At 63.8% G+C, this 11643-nt stretch overlaps 2 protein-coding genes across 2 annotated transcripts in view; both read right to left on the reverse strand.

Moving 5' to 3' along the window:
• MAMDC4 (MAM domain containing 4) overlaps positions 1-7150 on the reverse strand; it is a 10990-nt gene extending 3840 nt beyond the window's left edge. Inside the window, exons 1-19 of the mRNA XM_014949712.1 lie at positions 7114-7150; positions 6400-6513; positions 6049-6222; positions 5742-5867; positions 5305-5450; positions 5100-5184; positions 4725-4853; positions 4342-4488; positions 4079-4173; positions 3609-3767; positions 2873-2951; positions 2289-2438; positions 2018-2128; positions 1678-1809; positions 1290-1420; positions 1084-1189; positions 648-764; positions 305-439; positions 60-190 (exon numbers count right to left, since the gene is read on the reverse strand). Coding sequence (XP_014805198.1) covers positions 60-190; positions 305-439; positions 648-764; positions 1084-1189; positions 1290-1420; positions 1678-1809; positions 2018-2128; positions 2289-2438; positions 2873-2951; positions 3609-3767; positions 4079-4173; positions 4342-4488; positions 4725-4853; positions 5100-5184; positions 5305-5450; positions 5742-5867; positions 6049-6222; positions 6400-6513; positions 7114-7150 — 2304 coding nt within the window. The remainder of the gene's footprint in view (positions 1-59; positions 191-304; positions 440-647; positions 765-1083; positions 1190-1289; positions 1421-1677; positions 1810-2017; positions 2129-2288; positions 2439-2872; positions 2952-3608; positions 3768-4078; positions 4174-4341; positions 4489-4724; positions 4854-5099; positions 5185-5304; positions 5451-5741; positions 5868-6048; positions 6223-6399; positions 6514-7113) is intronic.
• A 3417-nt stretch (positions 7151-10567) lies between these two features.
• Positions 10568-11643, reverse strand: part of PHPT1 (phosphohistidine phosphatase 1) — a 1947-nt gene continuing 871 nt past the window's right edge. The window contains exons 2-3 of the mRNA XM_014949713.1: positions 11438-11640; positions 10568-10960 (exon numbers count right to left, since the gene is read on the reverse strand). Coding sequence (XP_014805199.1) covers positions 10868-10960; positions 11438-11640 — 296 coding nt within the window. The 3' untranslated portion in view covers positions 10568-10867. The remainder of the gene's footprint in view (positions 10961-11437; positions 11641-11643) is intronic.

Genomic DNA, 11643 nt, shown 5'->3' on the forward strand with positions numbered 1-11643 from the left:
TGCCCCCTGTCCACCCGGGGGGGGTGGGGGGGGGGGGAGACGGGACACCTGGCCCTCACCCGGTACTGTCGCTGGCCCGTGGTGGGCAGTGTCACCTGTCCCTGGTGCCAAATGCTGCCCTGGGTCCCCCGCTGGGTCCAAATCACCGTCTCCTCCCCTCCCTCCAGCTGCATCTTGAGGTTCAGGGTGCCTGGGCAGAGGGGAGAGTTGGGCAGCTGTCCTGCACCTCTCAGCGACCCCACAGTCCCCAGGGGAGCAGAGCCCAGCTGGGGCATCACCGGGGGGATGCCATGGGGCTGCATACCGATCTGTGGGCCGGCCAGGCGGTACCAGAAGGAGAGGCAGCGCAGGGCAGTAGCAGGCTCTTGGTGGTAAGTGATGATCTGCGCCCGCTGCCCACGGCTCCACGGCGCAGAGGGATCCGCAGCCAAGAAGTATCCTGAGTATTGGGGAGAGCCAGGGTGGAGGGGACATGGGTGCCCTGAGCTGTGCCCGTGTTACCCTCATGCCAGACCCAGATCTGGGTGCCTCCGGGCTGCCCTGGCTGAGCTCGTCCCTGGGGCAGCATGGGGTTGCCTGGGGTGCTCAGGAGGCTGCAGGGTCCCCTGGGCTGCCTGGGGTCCCCAGGAGAGGAGCCAGCCCCTTACCTGAGCCTGTGGTGTGGTCGGAGCCCTGCCTCTGCCCCGTGACGTGCACCCATTTGAAGTCACTGGACTGATCCTGGTACCAGCCACACATGCCCCTCTCAAAGTTGCAGGACAGCTCTGGCCAGAGAGGCGTGACCGTGGTGAGAGAGTGAAGATAAGGCACCCCAAAAGCAGACAGGTCCCCAGAATGTCCCCTTCCCTCTGCTCCCCCACCCACCTCCCTGAGTTCACCCCATCCAGGTGCCCTGGGGTAGGATGTGGGCTCAGCCCCAGCCCCAGCGCTTCTGCACTGTGGTCCTGTCCCTGGACTAGGGACAGAGGGACAGTCTCCAGGCAGCCCCCGTGGAAGCAGCACCCATCAATGCGGGCAGGGGGCCAGGTCCCCTCCTGCTCACGGCTGCCCTCCCTGCCCATACCCTGCCCTTCCTGGCCGTACCCGTGGCCCCTGGTGGCATCATGCTGGGGTGGCACTGCACAAACGTCACATTGTCGATGGCGGCGCTGGCCAAGTCCTGCAGATCCACCAGCCCCAGCAGCTCGACCTGGGGGTCGCATGGTGGTGGTGAGCCCCATGGTGCCTGGCAGCACCGGCACTGCCCCACCAGTAGCCAACCAGGCTTGTCCCCATGTCCCTGGGTGCACCTGGAAGGGCCGTGTCCTCTGCCCCAGTGGGATGCTGATGTGTTTCTCAGCCGTGTCACCGTGTCCCTGTATGTACCAGGCCAGGTGGGTGGTGCCAGTGGTGTGATCTGCGATGCTGACAGCAAGGAAGCCTGGGCACAAGAGGTGGTGCGGAGGCTGGGGGGACCAGCAGCCACCGGCCACCCCCTGGGAATCCCCCCAGTGCCTCAGCAGTCACCCAGCCCGAGGCCAGAGGGACCAGGACGGGGACACCTCAGCTCCAGGATGGTGTGATGGGGCAGAGTGGGGTGGGAGACGCAGCAAAAGCAGGGGGGCGTGGGGGGCTCTGCCCTGTGCCAGGCTGGGACAGGGAGCGGGCAGGACACCCCGGGACTGAGCTGGGGGTTACCTTGGGGGCCGCTGTGGATGCGGTAGCTCATCTCCATGGCACAGGCGGGGCCGGAGGGGCCCAGCAGAGGCGTGCGTGCCTTGGCAGCAGCCTTCACTTGTCCTTCTCCTGCCTGGAGGGCCAGGAAAGCCCCTGGGCACAGAAACACCCTGAGAGGTCAGGGCAGGGGCCCTGTGTCCCTAGCAGCACCCCCAGCCCAGCACCCTGCCCGGGCATCACCCCCTACTTCCCACGGTGGCACCCACCCACAACCGGCTGAGTGGGAGCCCCCTGCACCCTGGGAGCCCCTGCAGTGGCTGGGGACCAACAAGCATCGTCTCTGTGGTGGGAACAGCCTCACCTGTGAGGACGGTGTTGGTGGTGGTGGAGGTGGTGTTGGTGATGCCCCAGCGCAGCTGCCCTACGCTGACATCATGCCAGCCCCCGGCCCCCGCCTCGAAGGTTGTTGCTCCTGCAAAATCCCAGACTCAGCCCCACTGGGCCACTGTGCCTCCTGGGGGCTATGTGGGCACCCACGTGTCCTGGCCATGCCAGCCAAGGGGTGCCCAGGTCACCCTGCTCTGGTCCCCTGCCTGACCACCGGGGAGCCGGGTGTCCCCCATGGCTCTCACCACAGCGCTTCTCGTCGGAGCTGTCGGCACAGCTCTCAGCGAAGTCACAGGCCAGCTCTGCGCTGATGCAGCCTCCGCTGTCACAGGCCACCTCCTCAGCCTTGCAGGGGCTGGCATGTGGCCGGCTTGGCAGTGTCACCGAAGTCTTGTCTGATGGTAGAACACCCCGGGATGGAGAGCAGTGGTGAAAGGGACCATCACCAGTGTCATCTGTTCAAGCCATGGTCCCCTGTCCCTGACCGTCTCCCTGGCCCTCCGTGTCCCCCAGCCCCATCCCTGCCCCACCTCCTGCCAAAGGGGGCAGAGGGGGCTGACAATAGCTGCTCGTGTGACATGGCTCGGGCAGCAGGTTTTGGCACAGGGGACGGAGTGTCACAGCTGGGGGATGAGGACACCAGGCAACCTGGGCTGCAAGCCCCAGGGCAAATGCTTGCCATGCTGTGCCCAGCATGGTCACCATGATGAGCAGAAGGACGGGCAGACTCTGCAGTTGGTCCTTTAGGGATGGTGCCACAGGCACAAGACACCTGGAGGCCGTTGCTCACATTGGAGCAGGGGTGGGGGATGGCCACCCTCCAGCTCACCCTCCACGCAGCCCGGAGACAGGATCAGGTCATCGATGGCAATGGTCCCCGTGCCACCAGCCACCCCCTCAATCAGCACCTGTGGGGAAGCAACGTGCCACATCAACATGGGGTCTTGCACAGTATGGAGGGGATGGGCAATGGCACTGGGCATGGTGGGGCACCAGGGAGCTGCGGGGGGGGGGAAAACCCAGCTCCTGTGGTTGGCCAACATGGCTTTCCCCTGGAAGGGGCTCGGTGGGAGCAGGGGTGATGCTGCGGCTGGAAGAGGTGCACGGAGTGGGCTTGGGGTGATGGTGCTGCCCCGGCACACAGCCAGGGCCTGCAGCTGCCCTCCAGGGCCAGCTGGGAGGGGGTCTGGCTGCATGCGTGGCCATGGGGCACAGCAGACAGGATAGTGGGAAGGCATGGAGCGACATGGTTGGACTAGATGATCTTTAAGGTCCCTTCCAAACTAGACGATTCTATGACATAGGATGGATGAAAACACCCTCCACCCCCTTCCAGTGGGGTGGTCGCTTGGCTGGGGGGCCTGGTAGGGAGGTTTGTAGGTGTGGGCACAGGAACACAAGGGTGGCATATGCCAGCACCAGGAGGCTCAGCTCTGGCATCTGATTCCCAGTTCAACCCCTACTCCTGGTCCCGTCCCACAGATGCACACCAGGGATGACCACGTGCCCTGTGTCCCTCGCCCTGCAGGCAGCCCAGCTTGCCCCAGCACGGTGCCCCAACCCACCTTGAACTTCTTGGTCACATTGAAGTCCACTCTCTCCCGGACCCAGGAGCTTCCCAGGTCCCCCATCCTCTCCCTCACCAGGTACTTGGTGGAGTTGATCACGTAGGAGATGCTGAGGCTGCTGGTGGCCGAGCCGTGGAGGTGGCAGTACAGCACGAGCTGGGGAGAGGAAGGGGAGTGAGTGAGCCCCGAAACCCTGGGCAGGGGTACACAGCCCCCTGCATCCCACAGCGCGGCTGCCACCCCACAGAATGCTCACAAAAGTGGGGCTGGAGGAGCTCAGAGCTTCCAGAGGGCACCGGAGATGCCACCTAACCACCCCGAAAAACCTTTTGCCCACGCCCAGCAAATGGCCAACTGCAGCCCCAGCCCCATGTGGGGGTCCCCACAGCTGGGGACCTGGCAAACCTGGTTGTTTGCCACCACTGTGCCCACACAGGCTGTGACGTGGGGTCCCGGCTGTAACTCACGGAGCAGGAGTTGGTGGCCTGGAAAGTGGGACTGCTGAGCCAGGCCGTGCCACTGGCCCCCGTGGCTGAAGTGTTGCCCACGTGGAGGAAAAACCCTGCATGAGATGCCGGGAAGAAGCTGAATGGTGCTGGGCCAGGTGTGCACGTACAAGGCGCTGTTTTCCCAACAATGGCCTTAAGCTGAGCCCAGGTACATGTTACCACAGGGGCCGGAGGCCAGTGGTGCCCTCGGGACCCTGGGATGCCAGTGTCCGGCAGCGTACCTGTCCTGCTGTTAAGGCTGTGGTCCCGGGTGGGGATGCTGTACATGGTCCCCAGGCTCAGGCTTGTGTTCCTCTCCCACTTCGGCTGCCCATCCTCCACCTCCCAGAAGCAGAGATCTTTCTCAAAGGAGCAACGTTTAAAGTTCTCTGCAGGGAGGGAGGGAGAGCAGAATGACCCAGGGAGATCCCCGTGGTGGACTGACCCCTCCACAAAACCCTCAGGATGATTTTGCCCCTTGAGCTGTACAGCCATGGGGCAGAGCTGGGGTGACCTCTGCCAGCCCCACAGCCTGACTTTTCCCCGCCAGGGCAGACCCTCAGCCTGGCCGTGCAGTCAGGGGGCTGGGGGGCAGGACCCCCTCCCCAGGCCCAGAGGTGCTCACCACACCGTGTTGTGCTCTCGTCCGAGCCATCCCCACAGTCGTCGGTGCCATCACAGAAGCGGTGCTTTGCCAGGCAGGAGCCCCGACTGCAGCTGCCCTCCTCCTCCCCACAGTCCTGCTGCCTGGGCTCTGGGGTGGTGGGACATGGCATCAGCACTTGGTCAGCCCCATGAGGACTCCAGCACATGCTGGGCTTCCCCCACATCCTTCCCTGCGTTGCTCAAGGGACAGGGTTTGTGGCACGCCCCATGCCCTGGCCAGGCAGATGCACCCAAGACACAGCAGGCAGCAGGAGAGCCCCCGCAGCTGCATTGCCCAGGTTGATTTCCCGGGGGATCCCAGCTCGTCTCTCATCCCAGCAGATGCGGGACCCACCCTGCAAGCCGCAGTTCCTGAAGATGATGTCGTCAAGCACCAGCTCTGCGCCACATGCCGGCGGTTGTGTCAGGGAGAAGATGAGCTGCCAACAAGATGCCAGGGATGGCATGAGCTGAGCATCTGCACGAGCTGCCCAGGCATTCTCGTCTCCCAGTGAGGGACACGGGGACAGTGCCCAGGTACCAACACAGCCCTGCCTCACCTGGAACTGCTCTGCAACCCGGCCCGGGTAGGCGACCAGCTGGTGCCAGCCTTCGCCTCTGCGCTCGGGGCTCTGCCACAGCCCCACCACCTCGTCCCTGTACATCATGGCCAGGCGCAGCACCGGCTGCTCTGTCTGGTTGAGCGCTGTGGGAAGACCCAAAACGTGGCCCGTGGCACCGGGCACCCCAGGGTACCCATGGGGACAAACTGAGCCCTGCCACCTCTGAGGACTGGAGCTGAGACCCCTGGGTCCTGCCAGCTCTCCTTGCGGAGCATGGAGAGATGAGCAGGACGGCAAAGACCCATCTCGAGGTGCCAGTGGCTCTGTCTCTGCCACAGGGGCAGATGGTCCCGTCCCTTCCTGCTGTCCCCCATCATTGCTTCCCTGTGGCCAGTTCCCCGAGGCCCAGCCGTGCCCACTGTGGGCACCCTCACCGCTTCCTGAGAGGTGGAACCAGGCGCTGATCTCACACGTGGCAGCTGCTTCCTGCATCACTGGTGACCTGAGCCAGGCCACGGCCGTGGTCTTTGCCGGTGGGGACACAGTCACCATGAACCACCCTGGGGAGGGCAGAGAGCAGAGCTCCATGGGATGGCACCATAGCCACGGTCAGCACTGGTCCTGCCCTGCCATGGGTCTGCTCCTACAGGGAGGACGGGTGTCACAGCACCCTGGCTTCAGGGCACCCATGGCTCAGGGTCTGGTGCTGCGGGTGCCTGGAGCCGAGCAGCTCCTGCTTACCCAGGTTGGTGCCCATGGTGTGGTCTGAGTAAGGCCCCATGCTCCATGTGGCCAGGTTGGCCTGGCCCCGCACCCATCTGTAAGTTGAGGTGCTCACGTCCTGCCAGCCACAATCGCCTTCCTCGAAATCACAGGTGAAGGGGGTGCCCAGCACCGCCGAGCTCCACAGGTACCCTGAGGGTGGGCAGACAGGGTGTCAGGGCAGGGCTGGGTCTGCCCTGGGGACATGCACCAACCCCAGGGACCTGCACCCACCCTGGGCACTCGCACCCACTGTGCCCCAAGCTCCACCGCCTGCTCTGTCCCCAGGAGTGGGTCTGGGAGTGGGTCTGGGGGGGGCCGTGCACTCACCACACTGGTTCTCGTCGGAGCAGTCGCTGCAGTTGCAGACGAAGTCGCAGAGCTGCTCCGCTGTGCTGCTGCAGCTGTTGACGACCGTGGACCCTCCGGGGAGGACAGTCCCGGCTGCAGTAGAGACAACAGGGCTGAAAACGCCGTGAGGATCCGGGCACGGTGCCCGCAGCAGGTGACAGAGAGCACACGTGGCCTGCATTTGTCGAGTCCCCAGTTTGGGACCCTGCTGGGGCGGGGGGAGTGCTGAGCTCTCAGCAGCATCATCCCTTGGACAGGACCCCTGCAACCCCACAACCCCCACATCTCCTTTGCCATCTCCCACCACCAGCCCCACTCCCACGTGCCCCCAGGGTGCCAGACCCTGCTGGGGCTGGGGCACTGAGCCTCCAGCCTGGTATATCTCATCCCTGCACTGAGTCTCAGACCTCAGAAACAGGAAAATTTGGGCATTTTCCTCCCTACGTCAAGCAAAGCCATCGGCGATACCCAGCCCAGTGCTGGCACTCGCTTGCCCCAGGGAGTATCGGGATGACCTTTGCCAGCAGAGCCCAAAGGAGGGGTTTGATGACTTTATTTGCTGCAGACCCCCCCCAGAGCTGGGGGAGCAGCAATCCCCATGGGAGCCCATGCTGGGGAAGGATAGAGCAGAGCAGCCAGCACTGCATCCCCTTCCCTCCCTGCAGCATGACCCCCCGTGTCAGCAGCACTCACCCAGCAGCAGGAGGGCGAACACCACCTGCCTGGCCATCTCGGTCTGTGCCCGCAGTGAGGGTAGAACAGAGCCCGGAGAGGTAGAGGGCCGGCGGGGGAGGCCACGCCGTGAGCCCAGGGCTGGAATCTGCTCCCTGTGACCTGTCCCGTGTTGGACTTCAGCCCCACTGTTATCGGCTCCCCAGCCCCGGCAGTGGGTTTATGGCAAGGCGGTTTGTTGGGCTGGGACAGGTGACCCATGGTCCCGGCACCGCTGCCAGCACCACAGGCGGCAAGCTGGCAGCTGTGTACCCCCAGACCTTTGGCTGCTTTTCCCCAGCACACCCCACTTCTTCAGCCCCCCTTTTCCAACCGCACTGGGATGCTGGGTGCTGCTCCGACCGGGACAGGGCCAGCTCGCATGGTCCGAAGGCACACGCCGGCTCAGCGAGGGAAAACGCCACTTTTTCCTGCCAGGCTGGCCATGCTGCCAGTCCTGGGGGAGAAGCTGACACCTCTGCCAGGGCCATGGGGGCCATGCCATGCCAGCTGGGCTGTATGATGCCCTGAGTGCAGGGAGAAACAGTCCCTGAGCATAAGGAGCAGTGGGAGAGCCTTTGGGCACAGACACGAGCTGGCAGCAGGGAGGGCAGCTGTGCTGGGGGGCAGTGGGTGTGAGGAGCGATCCCGAGGCACGAAAGGTATAAATGGGTCATGATGCAGCCATGCAATGGGGAGCCACAGCAGGCAGGGAACCCTAGGACTGCGGGCTTTGAATTCAGAACAAAACTCTGGCTGCCTAGAGGTTTGGGACAGGTTGGGAGAGGAGGCAAGGACAGGCAGGACGTGCAGGAGGAGCCACCTGTCCCACTGCCCAGCTGAGCTGGCTTTGCCAAAAGCTGGGGCTCCAGCCCAGCGCAGGGACCCCCTGATGGCAAGCAGGAAGGGGGTCTCAGCCTGTCTGGTCCAGGCAGAGCAGCCTGTGCTCCTGCTGCCATGTGCAGTCTGCGTGGCGACTGCTTTGGGAGGGTGCCCAGACCAGCGTGGAGCCTGTGGCGCTCCTTCCCCTGGCTCTGGCTGCCTCTCCCCAGCCTGTACCCTCTTCTCCAGCCCCAGCCAGCAGCCCCTAGTCCTGGGGACCCAGAGGTGCCATCAGCAGGGCCAGCACCCCCTCCTCCTGCACCACTCCATCTGGCAGGAGCACCTCAGCACCCAGCTCATGAAGGTGCACATGAAGAGGCGAAGGGCCACAACTCTCAGGTCTCAACCAGGTCACTCCTGGGCAAAATCAGGCACAGCAGAGCCCCAGGAACATCTGTTCAGCCTGGAAGGAGCATAGCTCAGCAACCAGAGCCCCTGCCCAGCACCACTGGAGCTGACCGGCAATGGCAACCACTGCCCCTGCCTCAGTTTCCCCACCTGGGCAGGGGGAGCTGCTGCCAGGGCCTGTGGGGCTGGCTCTGCCCCAGGGGAGCTCCCCTGCCTCTCCTGCCACAGCCCCTGTGCCCAGAGATGGGCCCCCACTGCTGAAGGCTGTGCATGGATGTTTCTCCCCTCCTGGCCGGTGGCCTTGGACAGCAGATTGCAGCACGATTGCATCAGAGGCAGTAAAACACAGGGTTCAGCTCCTTCCCCCAGCACAAGCCAGAACAGGCGGAGACCAGCAGCCCTGTGCCCCCCCCACCTGGCCACCTGGGGCCAGCAGCGCCTGCAGGCAGGAGCCCTGCCCTTCCCTGCAAACCTGGCAGGCACCAAGCTGACCAGGAGCCAGCACCACAAGCAGCCACCAGCCTCCCGGGCACTGCAGGCAGAGCATCTCCAGCAGGTAGGATCCCTCCCCTTGGTGCTGGGGAGGCACAGGGGAATGCCAGCCCCGCAGGATCAGACAGGTGGGCATACTGGAGCAGGTCCAGCTATGGGCTGTGAGGATGATGAAGGGACTGGCCTTCTGACAAGGAAAAGCTGAGTGTGCTAGAGCTGCTCAGCCTGGAGAAGGCACAGGGGGGTGTCATCCGTGTGTATAAAGACCTGACGGGAGGGAGCAGAGGGAAGGATCCAGCCCCTTCTCAGCAGCCAGTGCCCCCGAGGGACAAGACAACAAGAACAAAACAAGAACATTAAATGTCACTCCATCTTAAGAAAAAACCTTTTTTCCTGTGAGGGCCATCAAAACCAGAGCAGGTTGCCCAGGCTGCTGTGGGGCCTCTATCTGTGGAGATGCCCAAAACCCGCCCAGCCACAGCCCCGAGCGACCTGATGGAGGATGGACTGGGCATCTCCAAGGTGCCTCCAAGCTCTGCAATTTGGTGACTCAAGGTGAAGCCGTGCTCCTCCATGTGACCAGTGCAAGACACTCAGCCCCCATGCCCCAGGGTCTGTCACATAACAGCCACCAGCTCAGTGCACGCATGACTGTTGGGTGACATTCAGCCCAGCACAGGAGATGGTCACCACCTTGCAGGAGACAAGCTCTAGGCACAGCAGAGCTATTTTTCTAGACGTGCAGTGCCACGTCATGCATGTTCAGGGAACCTGGGCTTAATCCCCAGCTTTCTTCCCCCCTCCACCAACTTGCAAGGCTGGAGATGGCTTTGGGCACTGTCTTCCACTCCAGCCCTGAGCCACCAGCCAGGCAGTGGGTCCTGCACCCCCAGCCTGGCCCATGAAGCTCATCCCCATCCACCATGCCTTTTGAGTTTGGGGCTGGACACCGGGCACAGGGGCTGAGCTGTAATACTAACCCTGCACAGCTCTGGGCACGGAGACGCTCCTCTCTAGGCAGCCCACATCCCTGATGGCAAGAGGGGAAGGCAGGGAGGCAGCAGCTGGCAAAGCAACCAGGCAGGAGCCAGGAGCACACAGGATCGCAGACTGACAATGAAACACAGCTGGGACCAGGGGAGATGAAATTCCTCGAGCCCCAAACCTTCTATGGGACAGCCATTGAGTGATCCACCCAGCCAACCTGAACTGCACGTCTCCCTCGAGCTCTGCTGTCACCAAAGGCAGCTTTCCCAGTCTCCGCACTCCAGTCCTCACTGGAAGTGCAAGCAGAGAGTCTCTCTAGGAAATACTGAGGGGCAGGAGCCAGCCCTGGTCATCTGGAGGGCTGAAGTCAAGAAGGAAGCTGTACCTGAAGGTGTTACCACCTGCTGGTGTGGCAATGGGCATGTTCTTCCAAACCATGCTCCCAGGCAGCTTGGCTCCCCACCAGCAGGAGACGAGGGTAGTCCTCCCCTCCATCAGCCATGGGCATCCATCGCTTTCTCCTTATCTGCCTCAGCCCTGCTCAAGGCAAATCCTGACACGCTTTCTGCTGTCCCCACCCCAGATCCTGCCAGCTCCAGGGTCAGGCCACCCAAGAGGAGCTGGAAACTGGGTAGGGGTCATTCCTGCTAGAAGGGAGTGTAACCCAGAAGAAGGGAGTGTAACCCAGAACCCGGGGGAGTCATGAATGCGTGACAACAGAGGCAGCTGTGCTCCCCAATGTGTTTAATTCTCACATACACATGTGGGACAAACCCCCCTCACCACCAGGGGGGCCAGGGCGGAGCACCCACCAGCTTCACCAAAGCTTTGCCGCACTGTGCTGGGGAGGTAGGGAGTACCCACAGCGCGTGGGAAGTCTGGTGATGGTGGAGAATGGGTGAGTTCAACACAAACAAAAACCAGGAGAGCCCAGAGTGCTGTCAAGCACGGGGAGCCCACTGCCACCGCCAGATCTGGCCACGCCAGCTCCAGGCTGGCGCCAATGCTGTTGCCCAGCTGGAGCGAGTCAGTAGCCTTCATCCGCCCAGGTGATCTCGTAGTCTGGATACTTGGCTTTCAGCTTCTCCGTGGTCACGGAGTGGTCCGCTCGCCCAAAGCCCTGGCAGAGGAGAGAAGGTCCCAAAGGAGAGCTGCTGCAGTTATGACCCCAGGAGAGCCTGGTGATCCCCTAGGGCAGCTCAGCACAACCCAAGGCTCCGGAGGTGGGAGATGCCACTGAGCCCGTGTCTAGGAAAGACCACCGGGCCCCACCCCCTCAGGGGCAGCGGCTCAGCTGCGGGCACCTCAGCCTGGCTCCGGCTGCTGCACACCAACAGCACCCGGGCAGGGTGACAGTGCCACCCCGGAGCTGGGAAACCCGGCACCGGTGTTGGGGTGCCCGCAGAGGGATGGCAAGGGAAACCCCAGGTGTGGCTGGCAGCGCTGTCGCCCCCCAGCTCGGCCCTTCTGCTCCCGAGGGACGCGGTGCCGGCGCGGCCGTGCCTGCAGGGAGCAGTACGGGGACCCGGGCTGCCGTCGGGAGGGAGAAGCCGCACCCACGGGGGGGGTCCCCCCGCCCCCCCCGCCCCCAGCTTACCACCGAGTACCCGTAGACGTGGATCTTCCTCTCCTCGGGGCGGTGGGAGAGGCGGCCGCCCCCCAGGCACTCGCAGCCCAGGCCCTGCTGCGCCAGCTCCGCCGCCGTCCGCTCGAACAGGTCGGCTGCGGGGGGAGGGAACCGTGGGGCGGGGACGCCGGGGCCGAGGGGACGATGACACCGCCGCCGCCGGGGACCCGCCGCTA

This window comes from Calidris pugnax, unplaced genomic scaffold, assembly GCF_001431845.1.
Source record: "Calidris pugnax isolate Ruff unplaced genomic scaffold, ASM143184v1 scaffold192, whole genome shotgun sequence".
Taxonomy (NCBI): Eukaryota; Metazoa; Chordata; class Aves; order Charadriiformes; family Scolopacidae; genus Calidris; species Calidris pugnax.